Here is a 19,456-nt window from a genome sequence, read left to right as displayed (position 1 = left end):
TGTTTATCAGCCAAAATACAAAAAACCATATGACTTTTTTGTGGGGTTTTTGTGCTTCTTCCTTCCTCTGCAGGAAGACAGAAACCAAAACTTTATGGACACAAAAAACGGACACACACACACACACACGTCTTCAATCCCTTTGTTCTAGCTGATTCAGAGCCTTTTGTTTCCTTCAGGTAGGGAGTCATGAAAACATGGTGGAGGTAAAATGGGAGGAACCGGCGTCTCAGGCCGACCAGCTTCCTCTTGGTTCAGGTTTTCAAGGCGAGACTTTATTCAGTGTCTGCTGCAGAACAATTCATGCTGCAACAAAACCTTCTGACATCTCCCAGCCTCCCAGCCTCTGTGGCAACAACCTCTGCTAGTGCTTAATATATTATATAACTAATCCATTTTTATTTTATTTTGAAAGCCGTTACACATCTAGTGTGCAGACTTCTAAATTGCAAACATTAAGAGGCAACATCATACTCTGTGTACTCCTGATTAAATTAAATGTGTTACACAAGACTGAACTTCAGTTCTGTAAGATTTGCATCAACAGGTCTAATTTGGACATTATGTCATAATTTATCATAATCATTTATAGTGTGGACATCTGCCCAAGATCTATTATGCAACATAATGTCAAACTTCTGCACATGCAAACACAAACTGCAGTCTGGCTGGAACAATGTGTAAAACTGGCAGCAGCATCTGAATAATGAAAAAAAACAAGAAACTCTATTCAAAGAGATCCTGTCTCGTTAACTCCAAATAATCAGTTCAATAAGTTCACTGCTTTCTATATTTGTTAATGGAAGTATTTACATTGCCAGCAGTATGCACATGCCCTTTCTAATGCTGCTTCAGTCAAAGCCATTTCAAACAGGTGCATAAAATCGAGCCATCCATCTTCACATTGCACAATTTCAGTAGAATCAGTTGTCGCAACAAAGGATCTCTCAACTTTGGTATTTTATTTTCTTCATGCATTTTTGGTTCCTGCTGTTTCTTAGTATATTATCCATTCCTCTGCGCAGTTACAGTCTAGTGCATGTGAAACAATTTTTTTTAATGAAATCCATGACTTTCAATACATTCCAGGAAAATGATGAGCTTCTTTGAGCTTGAAATAGGCCCACAACACACCTGCTGTGTTACTACTGAGAAATAACATAGAGCCAGCTGAGCGACAGAAACAGAAAAAAGGTTCTCTGCTGTATCACACTGTGAGCTGACCCAGTCTTTTCTCTGTCAAAACCTCCGACTTTCTGTCCACTCATATGTCCGTCTGTCCTTTGGGACCACAGCATGTCTCAGGACGATTGTCCAATAAGATAATCCAGAGATAGTTTGTTTATGCTCTGGTCCAATCCCAGGACATTGAGCTGATCCGACTGGGACTGATCCCCCGACGCAGCTCAAATCTCTAAACAAACATCCAGTTTCCCATGTTAGAATCCGAGTCGTTTGGATTTTAGAATATAAGTGTTTAGTCTTAGTATTCAGTATACTGTGCTTTATCTGATTGACATAAAGGCCATTGGGTCAGCGTGACAGTCAGAAATGTCTTGTCTTAAAATATTTAGCAGTGCATTTGGCCAAAAATGTTTGCAAATGGCACACAAGACATGTCAAAATGTAATGAATAGATAGACATTTGCTCCCCAGGATTAGATCTTTTTATTTGAATACTCCGGTTGAACAATGAAAAGGGAGAGACTGGAGGTTTGTGTTCAACGGTGGTAGGGACCAGGGAAGGGCATTTTAAATAATTTACATATTTGAGTATTCACATTGAATTGTTATCGATATGCTGAATGGATACGTCCAAACGGGTAGTGAGTACTCATGCACAACCTCCTCCTCAGTGTGGTAGGGTTGAGTTTTTGTTTCAGGCCCTGGCAACAGACAGCAGTCAAAACAAACACAACAATCGCTGGCAATTGAGACATAAACGCCACCAAGTCCCCTTCCTGATGGGAGGCCCTCTGAGACAGTCTGATTTTGTCCGCCCTATTTATATAAGTAGGAATAGATTAAATATAAAAAAACCCTCTCTCTCTCAGTATAAGTCAAAAAACAAACAGCACCACAAACTACAGCTATTGACCATAAAGTTGAATCAGCACGTCTTTGTTTCCTATTTTGTTTTTTTCATATTTTTCATAATTTTAGCATTTTCTCAGCAGTTTGATTGATAGAACTAATTTAGAATATGAATCTGTTCACCATAACTATGCTGAAAAATGTATCTACAAAATGGGGGCCTGAAAGAAAAGTTAATAACCTGCGAACCACAGGACTACATGGTAAACACAACTTGAAAACCCCAGAATAAGTCCTCATCTGTCCAATACTGCATTCATGCTTCTGCAACGTCTCTGTGGCTCTGAACAGAGAACAGGATTATGGGTACTGCATGTCAAACAAGCTGACTGGTTATACTGTCATGGTTTCTTATCTTAGTTTATTCATTCATTCATTCATTTTGATTTATCATTTGTTTATTCATGTTCTAACGCTGTAATTTCAGACCCAGCCACTCCCTCCAGCCAGTGTTCTGATGACAGAATCACCCCTCCCCCTCCACACTCACCTGTTTGTCATTCCTTCATTAGCTCCCTATATATACACTGGTTTATCTCCACTAGCTCTCTGCCAGATTGTCTTTGTGCCATGTGCCTTGTGCTTAAATGCTAGTTTTAACTGATCTGTTTCTTTTTTTTTTTTATCAAGTGGATTCTGCCTTAGCCCCTTTTGGACCTTGTCTCCCTGTCTGCATTTTTGTATCTTTGTACATTTCCCAGCAGTGGCAGGGCTGATAGGACTAGAGCATCTGTAAGGGGTGACTGGGTGTCGCAGTTCAGAAAGACGGCCTTTGGTCAATCAGCTGTCTTGGTGAAAGTAGTGAGGATGAGGAATTCCCTACCCACAAACATTAAAGATTCAGGAAGCTTTGCAGTGTATGAAATGAACCTCAAGCTCGGGCTGAAGTCACCACCAATAATGGCTTAGTATTTATTGTCAAATTGAAATGTATTACTTCACACTGATGGACTTTTATGTATTGTTTTATGTATTTTGCAACAGTTGTATGGTTATTTTTCTTGTCTGCCTGCCCAGAGACAACAGATGCAAATGAGCTGTTGGCTTTCTCTGGTGCAATTAATTTTAATTGTGTGCTTTCCTTGTAAAAATATATAATAAAAAAAAATAAGACTAACTTTTACCTTCGCCTCCTGAGTTTGGGTTCTGTTGTGTTTGAACTGATAAAACTTCCTTTCTAGAGACAACATTTGAAACAGAACAGTGGATCTGAACTGGATGTTCGGATCAGTACAAGAATAGAAGAACACTTTCATGCGAATGTCATTAATGAATAACTGTCCACATTTTTATGCGTGCAGACAAATAAGCATCAACTTCCATCTTTACTTCTGACATAACCTCCGATTAGTTTGTTGCTCCTCCATCTGGGCAACTGCCATTCACAAGAACAACACCAGACCTTTACGAATCAGTCAACATCATTTGAGATGTGGGCTTAACTGGAACCAGAGTACTTTGGCCCTTCTGTGTAACACAATGGATATCTTACGTCACATAAGTATTGACAAACTGATTGTCCTGTGTCTTTGTTTTTTCTGTGGGAATTCATCTAGAAATACAAATCTTGCCTCTCCAGCCCAGAATTGTGTTTTCAGCAATTGTTCTGACCTGGGAAGCATGGAGACAAAGAGCTTATATAATAATTACTCAAACCTCCTCACTGTTTGCCCAGTTTGGCTTGATCAGGAAAAGAGCCAAAAATAAGCCTTTTGATGGGACGAGGTGGAGAGAGGGTCAGTGAGGATTCACTATTAATAAATAGAAAAACACCCACAGAGGATATGACATTCTTCACAGATAGCAAATAAACAAATTCTTTCCAATAATGTAATTACGGGTCAGTATATACAGAGATAGATGGAACAGTTTATTTTTTCCTGTTCCTCAGTCATGTATGTGGGCTGGATAAGTGTGGGACAGGAATGGTCTCATTGTTACAGACCCTAAAGATGAGACTTTTACAATACGTTCATATTCATTGCCTACATAAGAACTCAATTTCAGTTGACAAATGGAATACTCTTTCATGGTTTATTTTGTATTATTTAGTTTAATCTAAAAAAATATTTTAACTTTTTATCTATAAATTTGTCTTTCTTTTATTTACTCTATTTAAAATGTTTCTTTGTTCACTTAAACCAACAGATTTTTGGCCACTTGGGGGCAGCATTTTTTTTTAATGAACTTATGTCTTATGTAAAACTTGTTATCTTGTTGCTATACTAATAAACTTGCCTGACCTTGTGAACACAATATTGGAATATCATCACCTTTTAAGTTGATATGGTGAACTGGTTAGCAAACAGTTGCATCTTTACAGATCCAGCAGTTACGGAGCAACATTATCATTTATTTGGAGTGGCGATTGTGTTGACCTGATGAATGAAATCCAATATTCACTCTCTTTAGCTCGGTTTTTGAACTCCTCAACAGAATATCTGGCTCTTTAGCAACTGAAAGCTCCTACAGGCTAGTCTCTAACTGTCTGCTGTTTGCTGCTGAGCAAAAACAAAAACAATGCTATGAGAGAGGTGAGAATAAACAATAAACGGTAAAGTTTGGGGCTGAACAGCTAAACAGTGAGTTGACACTTTCTATAAAGCTTTGTAAATCTGAGTGGATCTGTAAATTCAGCGAATAATCTTCAGTATGTTCATCACTACTAGTAACCCTTTTCACACTGTCACACTGTTTTCACATTGTTGGAAAAATAGCTGCTTTAAAACAACTCAATCACTCCATTCATTCATCTTCTTACTGAATTAAAGCTCCTTCTGGGGGGAAATCCATCCCCAATAATAATTTCCATTATTGACTTAAAAAAGAGTATTATTTAGTCTAAAAACAGTTTCTCAGGGTCCAAGGCTAAAATAAGTGAGGTCATTAAGGTAGTATTAATTGTCTGCGCATTCCCGTTATTGCATTTGCTTTTTTCATGTATTGTATCAGGCTCATCTTTGTGCTACTAACTCCTGTCATACACAAGGCAGGCTACATGTTCTGATAACTGAATGACCTTTTGAGCTTATGTCTGTCTGCTTTCTCCAACCTCTCAGTGACCTCGAGAGCATTTCCTGTGTGGAAGGGAAACAGCGTTCTATCGTTCAGTGTGTGTGTGTGTGTGTGTGTGTGTGTGCGTGCGTGCGTGCGTGTTTAAGTGAAAGCCACAGACAGAGTAGGCTGTATAGCTTCCGGAGGGTAAACATCAGTTTTCTCATGAGAATGTTTCTGATTTAACTGTGTGTGTGTGTGTGTGTGTGTGTGTGTGTGTGTGTGTATTTGTGAGGGTATGTACTGAATATTTATTCATTTATATTTTTTTAATAATACTATTATTATTATTACTTTTTCATGCCACCTCAGAAGGGTGGTATAAACATACAAATAAACAAATCACAAGTATTTTAGTAAAGAAAGAAAAGAAAGAAAAATAAAAAAGTAAAGAAAACCAACCCTTCTTACCATTTCACGAATATTACAGGTAACATTACTTAATTGCAATCATAGATGTTCATCCATTCACACACATTAGTATGGCATACCATAATGGTACACTGGGCTCCAGATCTATCCTCTCATGTCTCATGTCTCTCCACATATCAAGAGGTCATATCTTACACTGGAGATATCACCAGGTCAGCTGCTGTTTGCATGGCCTCTAACATTTCCCCTTTAGCACTGTTTACAGATGCAATTGATAATTCAATGACTAATTTACTAATAAAAACATTCTGAAGGGAGAACAACCATTGGTTAATTGATAATTATGAGTATGTGGTGGTACCCATCTTGTGATGAGAATTTGTGTAATAAATATTGTGAGTTATGCAAGATCTTAGTAATGTGTAATGCTGGGTCCCTGTCTAGTCACAGCTTGCTGTCTTTCACAACCTGTGTGATATCATTGGGAAGGAGGTGCTAGGGTCCTACTTCTGGGTGGGCAATGGTGTCTGTTTCACAGTTCCACCTTACAGCACCAACAGCATCAGTTTACTGTTGTGAAAAAGAAGAAGAAGAAGACAGGAAGAACAGGAGGAAGAGGAAGAAGAAGATTTTTTAGATTTTTGAACAGCACTTTATTTACAGTTGGCTTAAAACAAACAAACTGTTATTCAATCAATAATTCAGTTTGAGCCCACTGCTGTGCAAACACATCTATATTCCCTGTGATCCTGTGGAAGCAAAACTCCAGCCTCAGTCTGGCCTTCACATTGTACTTCCACAGGGTCACAGCGTCAAGAGTCGACCCACTCTGCAGTTTGTCCCTACAAGTCAGGTAGATCAACATTTTGGCTTCACCAATTAAAAAGTTTAGGAGTTGGCACTTAGCTTTTTCTGTTTTTTTAAAAAATCTAACTCCACAAATAAAAACAGGGGCAATAAAAATAGGTACCAAATAGGTTAAAAACACAGACTAAAACGTTAAAAATTTCTGCCAATCTCCTGCAATGTTTTCAGCCAGCCCACAGAATGGGCACTCATTTAAAACACTGCGATTAAAAACAGATAAAAAGGCATTGGTTGCAATAGAACCATGTTAAATCCTCCACTGGAGATCCAATTCTCTTTTTTAGAGGAGGTTTATATAGTGTTCTTCACTGTGGGCTCAGCCCACCCAGCCTCTCCGTCCACACACAATCCGCTCTATTGCACAGGGCTGTTTTTGTGGATAGTTTTTACACAACTTATAGTTTTTTTTATTGGCCTTGTGCAGGCTTGATTTTTTCCCATCATAGAGTTTCAGTAGGGGGCCGCTGAGCTCCGTGAACCCAGGGCACAGGTGGATCTCTCGATATGGGTGTGAAGGGTCAGGCTCAGCTTCTCCCCTGCCGTGTTTGAGGAGAAAGCCTCTCTCCTTCTTTGTCAGCCTCTCTTTCCAGAGCTCCAGGCTCCTCTGCATCAGACGGACAGAGCGCACCCCCAGCACAGAGCTCAGAGCTTGGCTATCAGTGAGAAGAAGAGGAAGAAGAGGAAGAAGAGGAAGAAGAGGAAGAAGAGGAAGAACAAGAAGAAGAGGAAGTAGAAGAAGAGGACGAAGAAGAAGAGGAAGAAGCCCCCTGACTAAGTGACATATTTTATGTTTATTTCAAATTATATACCTGATCAACTGTACAATGAACCCAAATAGTGAACACAATAACTGCAGGACAGGACAACCCCTTATAACAGGGAAGGAAAATGCAATGTAAAATAATTGTTTTCGGTATCGTAGAGCTGTTCCTTTCAGAACCTGGAGTTGTGAATGGAAATTAACATCAGAGGTCAGGAAATATCAATAATACAACAAAAGGGACCATTTTACTTAATACTGAGAGTTCATTTCTTGCCACTAATGATTGTATTAATGGTTAAAAGATCATTTATTAATGCTTTGTATGGGTGGCAGGCTGTGTGCTTTGACTCTTTATACGCAGCCATAAAGACTACAGTTATCTATATTAGTAAGTCAGTCATAAATAGTTACTGACTCCGATTCCTACACAGCATCAGGGTTCGGGGTTCTATTTTAATACATTTTGTGTGTGAAATTATTAGCACACGTAGATCATAACAGGGCTGCGCACTCCAGCGGGATGAAAAAGGTGACTGGGTTAGACCTGTTACATTGGATTTCATTTGTTCTGAGTGGATTTTGCTTCAGTGCTTGAAGAAAAGTCAATGGGCATTGTGATGACTTGCTGGAACTAACCCCTGTGCTATCTTACATATCCACCAGAGGTCGCCACCTGTCTCTGGCTGAGGGCTGAGTCTGCTGCTGCCTGCAATCAGCTACCCATCCTGCCATGCTCAATGAACTTGTCACTTGGACTCACTTGGACCTTGTCTCAAGGAACCAGAGACCGCCCCATCTCACAGACCACACAACACACCCACTTTAATAAACACCCACTTCATTCCATGACACATCGCTGTCGACTGTCCAGGCAATCTAACTCAAAAAAGGGCCAAACCCAGGAGAAATTGCAATAGTAATGTTTAATGGAATGATTTAGTGAAAATGCGTTTTTCAAGGTCACAAGCAAAGTTTGGACGGTTTAGAGTGACGCGGTCTGGGTAAAATGGTGTTAGTATTGGTGGGTCTACAATTGTAGGGCTGCTCCGTAATAGCCGACCTAATCGTTAGTCGCAAAGAAGAGTTAAATAATTAAATTAATATCATAAATGTGCAATGACTAGTCGACTAAATGCAGTGAAATAGTGACTTTACGTAGCCTATTTAAAAATACCATCCTACTTACTCAGATATTTTAAAAGAATCACCAATATTATAAGAATGATTTTCCATCAGTGCGACCAATCACATCATGATTAGCAATTTATTTGCTTCATATTGATTTTTATTCACTTCCACTCACTAGAGGGACAAGTTTTATTTTGATCTGAGGGTGACTTTTTTCAAAGAAATGACATTGTGTAAAAACAGTAATTTTTTTCCTGAGTTCTGAGCAACAAATCACCAGCCAGGATTTAGATTCTGACAGTAAACCTCTGCTAATTAATGTGCTTCCATATGCACTTGCATACAAACTGAATCTTTGAGGAAATGAATCACCGGCCCGCTTTGCTGCACCCAGGGGATTTCGGACCTTACTTGTTGAATGGCCTGTGCACCCCCCCATTTCCACCACTGTACGTAATTGTTTTATTCTGAGTATTCACAGGGTGTTTCACTTCCTTCTAGCGCAATCTAAAAAGTATCAAGTCGCAGTCAGAACAGTGAACCTTATTATTAAAGATATTGTCATACTCACCACGGATGTGGTGGCCTTAATTCGGCGAAGCCGACTAATTTTTAGACTGCAAAAAATAACAGCTACAGCTAGCTGCTAGAATTCTCCAAGGTGTGATCACACCACTGGTGTGTCATTCTTGAATGAGTATTCTCTAAGAGCCAGCTTTAGGTAAATGTTGGGAGCCAGCTTACCTAGAGCCAATTACTTTCTTTCTTTTTTGTTTTATGAATTAGGTTAATACAAGACACTTTTCAAATAGTGGATAAACTGTGCTTATAAAGTGCTTATATTCTAGTCTTCTGACTACTCAAAGCACTTTACACTACATGTCACATTCACCCACTGACACACATTCATGAACTGATGGCTGAGGCTGCCATGCAAGGTACCAACTGATCAACAGAAACAGTTTTCATTTACATACATACACACACACACACACACACACACACACACACACACACACACACACACACACACACACACACACACATCGATGGCACACTATCCGGAACAATTTGGGGTTCGGTATCTCTCCCAGGGACCCTTTGACATGAGGGATCCGGGGATCAAACTGCCAACCTTCTGATTATGACCCCCTCTACCGTCTGAGCCACAGCCACCCAAGCAGCACACAGCAACCTACTGGTTGCCATGGGGGCCCTGAGCAGGCAGTTAGTTGCTCATGCTTTGGGCAAGCTTTGCTATGACCTCAGCAAATATATTAGAATACATAATTTACCTCTATTAAACTGTCTCCTCATAGTATTTGTGCGGTCCTTCCTAAAATATATGCAGTGAGGTGAGAGGTGAACTTTGCACAAACATGACACACAAACTGTGACTCCAGTCTAGTGCATCTGTTTTTTAAATACAACATGAGTTTGGGCCAGAATTTTTGTTTCTGCTTGTTTACTCTTACCAATGTTTTCCTGCAGGTGCGAAAAGATCATGTTGCTCCGATCTACGTCATCAACCTTCTCAATTCTGACCTCATTCAGCTCTGCTGCTTGATCGTTTGGCTGGCACAATGTGAGGATCAGAGGATATATGACATTTTCGTCTATATTTACTACTTTGGTGTGATTGCCAGTGTTTGATTCATGGTGTGTATCGCCCGGAAAGGTAGGTATCTGTCTATCCAGTATGTGTGTAGCTACTTCTGTGTCTGACCATTATATTACTATAGAATTCTGAAGCTCCTCAAAGACTATGTGTCCATCTTGTATTACAGGTATTTGGTCATCGCCTTCCCGCTGTGGTACCGCTTCAGACGAACCATCAAGACCTCTGTGGTGGTCTGAATCGTGGTCTGGGTCATTATTCCTGTTTTTCTCCTGACTTTCTATTTATGGGTTTATTCTAAGGCCTCCTTGACCATCTCCGCCTTCTTCTTTCTCCTTCCCCTCCCACTGTTAATATTCTTCCTTGGTGGGACCCTCAAAGCCCTGTCTGCCAGCCGAGTCCCCTCTGATGAAAAACGACAAATTATTGGAGTTTTGGTCCTGGTGCTGCTTATTTACACACTGCTGTTCCTGCCCAGCATCATTTGGTTCCTGTCAGAGGGAGCAAGAAATAACGACACCTTCAGAAACCTGTATGTCATGTTCATTAGGTTGAATCCTCTTGCAGACTTAGTTCTGTATGTTTTCATGAGGAAAGGGACCATAGACAAGCTTTTGGCCTCTGTGTGTTGTTGTAGAATGGACAGCAATGATATCAGCAGTTCATCAGTATGAATGATGACAACATTTACACAGTCAACTTCATGTAGGCAGAGAAAGAGGGAGAGAGAGAAAGGGGAGAAAACAGAAGGAGAAATGTAGGCAAATAATTAGTGACAAGACAGATAGTGTCATCTACTGATAGGATTTCCATTAAGTCACTCCTAACTGTAGATAGAAGGAAGCATTGTTTTGACTCTGGTTTAGGACTAGTGGTTAGGTTGACTTAAAACTGTAAAATAATTCCTTTCTTGCAAGTAATTTTTGACAACTGATTAGTTATGATTGCAATTTTGAAGTCACTTGTTTTGTTAATGCTTTTGACTGCTTGACATTTCTTATGTTGTAAAGTGTTTTGTTTTGTACGGGAGGCGGTTCATGAAGTTGTACTGCTTTTGCTGATAAGAGATTGAACCGAGCTTGACACGATCTTGCAAAATGTATATATTTTCCTAAATTGTAGTTGACTTTAATGTAGTGATAGTGTTTAGTTTATCCTTTGTTTATGTTACTGGTAGTTTAGTGGTGAACAATGCTGATTTCACACATCATAGTTTTCTTATGTTGAGTTATTGTTAATAAATAACATATTTACTTCAATTGTTACTGTGTGGATCTCCCTTCTTTTGTTATGCTCCTGAATGAGCTGGGCATAACACATTGAAGCATTTGCCGAAAGAACAGAAAAGCCAAAAGCTAACTGTTGTAATGTGAGCTATATAGGTAGGGGCGCCGCCAAGAATTTTGGGACCCCATGACAAAAAAATCAAACTGGGCCCCCTCTGCGCAGCTGTTGTCACCACATCTCTAGGACCTAACTGTCCCATCAAAAGCTTTACATAACTCTAATTAAAGGCTTGCAACTGTCTTGCTTTTTGTAGTTCAATAGTACTAGCACAATATTTACTGCTGGGGATTTGTACATGCATGCAAGTCTGCATACAGTATGCAGTTCACTATTTGATGCAAGATTAAAAGCAACCACAAAAAAAGTTGCAAAAGGCCATCTTTTACAGTCTCAATGTATTTTTATTTTAAAATTTTAAAATGGAAAATTCTCTTAATGAAATTAATTATTATTAATCATTATTATAATTATTAATGAAAGATTTAAAAAAAAAAAAAACGAACAAACTTAAATATATATTAACTTTTCAATCAAAATAAATTAACATCATCCTCTTAAAACAATGAAAACAGCAGATTCTTGAACTTAGCTGCACATATATGCCAACAAGAAAATAAAGTTGACATGTAAAATGGAATTTCCAAACCAGGGTTATTATAGTGCTACAAAACAGATCAAGTGATCACTAAATCAAAAGGTTTTGAGGTTTGGAATATGGTCATAACAAACTAACAGTACCAGTGACATCAAATTAAAAAGGTATAAATAAGAACAAAGGACTCCTGGAAACCCAAACTTTTCTCTCAAATAACAGCTCAAAACGTTTTTGGCAGTCCAGCCATACATCTTGTTCTCGGTTTGTTTAGGCTGTGGGCATTATGTCTGTAGTAATATCCAATCTCCATAGCCATGCCATTTGTCAGCTATCACTGGCCCTTGCTCAGCCTGACTCACCAAGAGCCCAGCACCGAGCCTTCCTGCTAGCAAAGTCACTGATAAGTCTTTGAAGTCAAGCTTTCTAGCCAACTGACTTTCAATGGACAATATGGCAAGACTGCAAAGCCTGTCCTGAGACATAGTGGTAGTAGTAGTGACATCTTCACTGGGACAGGGAGGGGTACAGTGATGGGGAGACTGGGGTGCTGCTGACTCATCTGTTGTTAAGTCTGCTAAAAGGGGCAGGGACAATGATCTAATATGAATATGTTGCTAAACGTTTCCCTGAACTGATTAAATGGTGATTAAATGTAGGCTAACACTAGTCTGTAGCTGGCTATCTTATTTCCCTATGGACATTAAGCCAACAGGTTAATACCACTCACAGACTATAGGCTCCTTTCTTTGTGAAAAACTGGGTTACAGATTGACATCCTTTCCTTTGTCTTTCCTCTCTCTCTTTTCTCTCTTTCCTTTTTGAAAACCAGATTTTGATTTAGTTGTTAACATTGTGATCACTGTAGTTCTGGCGCATCTACTGACTGCAATAAACACCATCACTGATAAGGTCCCAAACCATTTCATGCAGATACAGGGGGGTGGTCGGTCAATATGGATGTTTACTTTTTGGTCAGTGTGGATATTTAACTTTTACTGCCAAAAACAAGTAAAAACAAAGAGATCATTAATTTTATTATTATATTTGAAATATATATACTGAAGGATGATGGTTTAATAATTTTATATTAGTTTTTACCTATTTTTTGGGGCCCCTGTCGGTCATGGGCCCTTGGAATTGTCCTAACTTTTCCCCCCTATCTGGTGCCCCTGTATATAGGTAGGTATGTAGTAGACTGAGGATTGTCTTATCTTAAAAAACAGTTAGCTTCTATGGAGCCTTGAAGTTGCCCTACAGAGAAAAAAATATATATTTTGAGGCCATGTTTTACTATATTGAGCACTCAAAATGCATGAGACATACAAAGTACAATTCCATCCCTCCTTTTGATTAATTCATGGGCATAAGATACAGTTTGCTCCCTCTTATGCACCCTACTAATGTGTTAATTTTGCCTAAATAATATAGATTTAGCCCATATTTCAGTGATGACACACATATTCTAATGTAAGAGAGCCATGTGATCAAAGAGTATTAGTATTTCTTTATAGCCATAGTAGTTCTCAACCTTTTAGAGTCACGTAGTGGGCACTGTCTGATAAAAGAACGAACCCGACCCCTTAGATTTGTGATTCTGACAGATCACCTGTGGTGGGCTAGTTTTTCAGACACAGCACAGTCAGTTATTCCTTCAATACACAGGATATGTTTATAGTGTGTGAGACAAGATCCAACTTGCATTTCAAGTAATTCCTAGTTATCTTAATTCCCAAAATTGCTATTTTCATCCATACCATTCAGCAAAACAATCTGATCTATATATACACTTATATCTTGTGCCCACAAATAAATCAAAAGAAATTAACTATATCTCACATGCATGTAATAGCATTTTGAGCTCTTAATGTAGTAAAACACTGCCTTGATTTTTTTTCTCTCTGTGGTATAAAATATAACCCAGTTTGCCTAAGGCAAGTAGATTATGTATCTGTTTACAGTCAGATTTATATTTATTCATTTTGCAGAATTATTTGTCTAAAGTGACATATGAATGAGGTACAGTGGGGAGTGTAACCCTTCTTGCTTTACGTGCACTTTGCATCCTCCTTAAAATACATCGAGAAACAGACAAAGGCAAAACAGGAAACTGCTGCAGAAGATCACGAACATCATCTGTTTATTGACAGTTTAGGAAACTCTGCAACACTTTGAAGCTGCCATCAACATCAGCATTATATATTAAAGGTTATGCCTGTCTTTAACCATGTGTTAAGTTGGATTGTTAGAAAATCAGTGATGTTTTTTTCAGATTCTAACTTGATCCCTCGTGACAATATTCACATACATTATTTGGCCGCATGCTGTTTATACTATACTGTAAATTAACAAGTGACAATGTGGCAGAAAGGTGGGGGGAAAAAGTGCAGAGCAGCTCTTTTTATCTTCTCAGAAGATAAATCTGACACATCTGTAAGGTTGCGAGAAAAGGAGAAAAAAAATAGCAGTATAGAAAAAAGATATAAATAAATATATATAAATATCCCAGCCATTTTACCTTTGACCACCACCTTGAGGTCTGTATGAATATTACATCTTTCTCTGTAGTGCTGTTTTTTGAGTGCAGTGTTTTCTCCTTTTTCTTTATTATTTTACCACTACCAAGAAAAAACGAGGACACTGGTGTGTACTGATTTGTTCTTTCAATTGTTAACTCAAGCATTCAGTCATAAACAAAGATCAAATTAATATCACTGCTGTTGTTTTTTAAACCGTTAATGCTCAACTTACATCACAATGAGTGGCTAGGTTTATGTTCATTGTTGGATGCTTTTGAAATACTATCTGTCCTTAATTAACTTAACTTAACTGAGATTTTAACATTTTATTGTAAATATCTATTAATATATAAACTATAATATGTCTTCTAAATAACAAGCAATAACAAACACAATTTAGTCTGCAACTTTTGTAAATAACAACACAGTTAAACGCTTAACTCAAAAACGGACTCCAATCTATCTCACTCAGCATCTTTATGTATAATGTCACCTTACAGGTTACACAGGGCAGCACAAATTCTCAGAATGTCCTCCATTTTTGGTGCCTGGTTGATTGACACAACCTGTGAAATAATTATGTAGTGTTAGTCTGCATATAATCCGCTCCACATGATTTCTCACATTAGCAATCCTACTTGTCCTGGTGGAGTCTTCTTCAGAAGGCTGTGCCTCTCATTTAGTAGAGGTAGGTCTTTACTAAAGTAAAGGTAGGTCTTTACTAAATTACTATTACTAAATTTGTCTTTCAGATGTACAATGCATGCATATTTTGGGCATTAATAAGCCATTACTATATTTTACAAGTAAAACAATTTATCTGTTTACTAGGACATAGCTTGGAAAGGTTACGTGCATTTTCAGTACAAATATCATATGAAGATAAGGATATCGACTATATCTTTATAGCAGGAAATGCATGTGACATTTTACAAGTACAATTTATTATCAGTTAAGAAGATGATGTAGATTAACAGGCAGTTAGGGTTAGGGCCATGTGTTACTGTGTGGACACAGTGGACAAAACAGCAGACAACGAACAGTACTGACCCACCAGAGTACCATTTTTGTTTTTTGCTGTTTTTTTAAATATTCCATTAGTGATGTATCCTGTTCCAGCGCTAATGGAGCTTATTCGCTAACACTGTTTGGATGCAGAGGACAACACATTGGATGTTGGTGAACTCATAAAATTTTGGTTTGTAAATTACTTTTTTCCCACCGTATGTATATGTAGAGATGATAAGAACTACAGAGACTCATTGGAATGAATAAGCCTGAATATTTATATGAATATATGAATCTGAAAAGAAACAGACTTTTGATTTGATTTGTTGATTTGTTTTTGATTTGATATGATTGTGGCTATACTAGGTATACTGTATTTGTATGAACTTGCACATTGCGCTTTAGTGATATCACTGAACAATGTTAGGTACAAAGCATGCTCCCTTTCTATAACCTGATCTCTCAAACTACAGGTTTCACTCTGAAGAATGGAAGATCTCTACATTAACAACTCCTCACTGGCCAACACCTATAATTACAGCAACGTCACCTCCAACAATGAGGATAATAACAACGCTGTATTCATCAAAAATGTGTTGACATGCATAATCATTGGTGTCGGCGTTCCTTTGACCCTCGTGGCCATCTATGCTCTTTATTCTCAGGTATGTACATTATGATTTATTTATCTACAGTCATGTGTCTGTTGTGCAGTCTGTGTGTCTGTAAAGGATCTTGATCTGGCTTGGGGGCTAAGGGGGAGGTGTTATCATGATGTTTTCATTTACAGTGATAATTTTCTCCATAATTAAAATGTACATTAAGTTAATTTGACACATGCAGTTTATGTGTGGCTCTATTCCAACCTTCACTTAAACAGCTGAGGATAATGGCACCATTTAGTTACAACTCCAAGAAAAACAAAACTGGCATCAAGTTTGTCAGAGCCGTTTGTACAGCATTATTTGTTGAGAAACAATAAAAGAAAGTGTGACATTTTGTTGACATTCATATGGTCCCTGCAGGATGAAGCCTTCTGACCTTGTCTGACTTTTTAAGATGTTATCATACCGTTTTTCTTTCCCAATACAATTCAGATACCTTGCATTACATTGTGTTTCACGGATAAAACATGAGACGGTATGTTTGGTAAGCTGAATAGGGCTATGATAAGCCCTGGTAACTTCATAAAAAAGCAGAATATGGAGTTATATCTGACCAGTCTGATGTGTACAGAGCTCTTTATGGTTATATTATACAGCTACAGTACAGTAACAGCAAGAATATTTGCCCGCATTGCTAGGGTGTTAATTATCTCTCCATTAGTTAGGTCTGCTTCTGATAGATTCTGTGCAGGCTCACTCAGTCCCACACTTCTTGCAGTAACATCCTGATGGAATAATATATGGGGCCGGAACTCTTTGAAGGTTGATTGATCACTTGCCTTAGTAATGACTTTATGTCCCAACTATACCTTATGTCCCTAGTAATCGTGGTGCAACCAATTTTAGAAGCGGATTTAGTTACAAATAACTAGTGACTAATCCTCTAGTATGACTTTACACCATAATTTAAGAGAGAATTTACATTTACCAGGGAAATGGTATTGTGCAAATGTGTGCTGCTGTTTTCTCTTCCTATTGTTTGCGTGATCCTCCAGGAAATATAGGTAATGAGGAGAAATATGCAAACTGTGACTCCCGTCTGGTGGATCTGTTTGATACATATGTTTAGGTCTGAAACACAGCTGCAGAAGATGCAGTGAATCTGGTCCTTAGTCTACTGCAGTGACTGACCAGTGTTTCATATCTGATATTTCTGACTACACAAAGGACAGTTTGATTTTCTGGTAAGTAAGTAAGAGTAGTAGTAAGAGTTAGATGACCTATTTGGGAGGAAGTGGATTTCAGAACATGTTTACAGCTGTTTGTTTACTCTTACCAATGTTTTCCTGCAGGTGCGAAATGATCATGTTGCTCCGATCTACGTCATCAACCTCCTCATTTCTGACCTCATTCAGCTCTGCTGCTTGATCGTTCGAGTGGCATCACCTGAGGATCAGGAGAAACTTGAAATTATAGTTTTAGTTTACCTCTCTGGTCTGGGGGCCAGTGTTTGCTTCATGGTGTGCGTCGCCCTGGAAAGGTAGCTATCTGTCTATCCAGTATGTGTGTAGCTACTTCTGTGTCTGACCATTATATTACTATAGAATTCTGAAGCTCCTCAAAGACTATGTGTCCATCTTGTATTACAGGTATTTGGTCATCGCCTTCCCGCTGTGGTACCGCTTCAGACGAACCATCAAGACCTCTGTGGTGGTCTGTGTCGTGGTCTGGACTGCTCCTCTTGTGTTTCTCCTCACTTTCTCTTTTTGGGTTGGTGATAAAGTATTAGAAACTGCCTTTGGCGTCTTCCTCCTCCTTCCCCTCCCACTGTTAATTTTCTTCCTTGGTGGGACCCTCAAAGCCCTGTCTGCCAGCCGAGTCCCCTCTGATGAAAAACGAAGAATTGTGGGAGTTTTGGTCCTGGTGCTGCTTATTTACACACTGCTGTTCCTGCCCAGCATCACTGGGTTTCTGGCAGAGAAAAAAATAAATAACTACACCTTCGAAATAGTGTCTCGGATGTTTATTAGATTAAGTCCTCTTGCAGACTTAGTTCTGTATGTTTTCATGAGGAAAGGGACCATAGACAAGCTTTTGGCCTCTGTGTGTTGTTGCAGAATGGACAGCAATGATATCAGCAGTTCATCAGTATGAATGATGACAACATTTACACAGTCAGCTTCATGTAGGCAGAGAAAGAGGGAGAGAGAGAAAGGGGAGAAAACAGAAGGAGAAATGTAAGCAAATAGAAAGAGACAAGAAAGATAATGTCATCTAATGATAGGATTTTCAATAAGAATCCTAACTGTAGATAGAAGGAAGCAATGTTTTGACTCTGCTGTGGGAGAACTGGTTACTGGGAAATGTTTTGGTGAACTTGTTGTGGTTGACTGTGATGGCTTCAACAATGTGAATAAAATAGATTTATTTTTGTAATTAAGTGAGCTCATTATAGCTGCCACGCCGTCTTATTCCTAAATCTTTATTATCACTGTTTGTATGTTTACCACAGAATAACAAAGTGTTTTTCAAGGCCTTTTTTGGTTTTTCTTACTTGTTCTTAGTTGTAAGTCCATCTAAAAGTGTATTTGCGTTTTTTGTTAATGTTTGTACAAATAATACAAAAAATATAATTTTTCTCATTATATGATATACATTTCATTTTTGGTGTTTCAGTGGTAGGCATGCTAGTTTTTAGAACCAGCTTCATATTCAGATATTTTACAACAGCTGTGTGTTCAGCATTATGGATAAAAATGTTTTGTACAATTTTATACAATAATGTTTCACAATATATGACATTTTATAATAAATTGTAAATTTTCTGAAAATCCAATTAAATTTATATTATATTTATGAACTTATAAATAAAAGGTTCAACAAATTTCTCCTGTTTGTCAAATATCCATTATGTATATGAACATTAATTCCAACCCTGATGTTTAGAGGAAAAACTCTTGAGTTTCTTGAAGAGAATGACAACAAGCCGGCAAATGTAAATAAGTGTTATCACAAAGAAAATGTGAACTTAATACTGGAAAATTAAATTGTGTCTGACAAGCAACTGGAAATAACGTGGGTGATGCGTGATGTATATGACTTTTATTCTACTGTAAAATGATACGATTAATTTGTCATTTATATACCATGAGACAAACATAAAATTCAATTCAGTTCAATTCAAGAGGTTTTTTGTCATATGCACAGTAAGAAACACAGTGGTTTATACCATACAATGAAAATCTTACTTTGCCCGACTCCCTTAACACAACAGTATAATAATAAGACAAATACACAACAGGAGTAGAAAAATAGAATAACGTTAAAATATAAAATATAATTTAAAGTGCAGAATAGTGTAAAGTACAGTACAGTACAGTAAACCTGAGTTGGAATTAAAAGAAAAAAGAAACCTAGAAATTAAAACACCACCACCAGTTATACACTTGACTTAGCAGGAATGAGGGTAACAAGGTCATACCAAGAGAGAACCTGACAAGGTAAACTAGACCAGATCGGCTTGAAGAGGTCAGCAATGACATATGTAAT

At 38.2% G+C, this 19,456-nt stretch overlaps 1 protein-coding gene and 1 pseudogene across 1 annotated transcript in view; both read left to right on the top strand.

Moving 5' to 3' along the window:
- Positions 1-197: 197 nt before the first annotated feature.
- Positions 198-10,570, top strand: LOC127379620 (G-protein coupled receptor 4-like; annotated as a pseudogene).
- Positions 10,571-15,299: 4,729 nt separating this feature from the next.
- LOC127379609 (G-protein coupled receptor 4-like) overlaps positions 15,300-19,456 on the top strand; it is a 42,658-nt gene continuing 38,501 nt past the window's right edge. The window contains exons 1-3 of the mRNA XM_051429423.1: positions 15,300-15,492; positions 15,776-15,967; positions 17,260-17,447. Coding sequence (XP_051285383.1) covers positions 15,791-15,967; positions 17,260-17,447 — 365 coding nt within the window. The 5' untranslated portion in view covers positions 15,300-15,492; positions 15,776-15,790. The remainder of the gene's footprint in view (positions 15,493-15,775; positions 15,968-17,259; positions 17,448-19,456) is intronic.

Source organism: Dicentrarchus labrax, unplaced genomic scaffold (assembly GCF_905237075.1).
Source record: "Dicentrarchus labrax unplaced genomic scaffold, dlabrax2021, whole genome shotgun sequence".
Lineage (NCBI taxonomy): Eukaryota > Metazoa > Chordata > Actinopteri > Moronidae > Dicentrarchus > Dicentrarchus labrax.
Note: the sequence above shows the minus strand (reverse complement) of the source record. Positions and strands in the feature narration are given on the sequence as shown.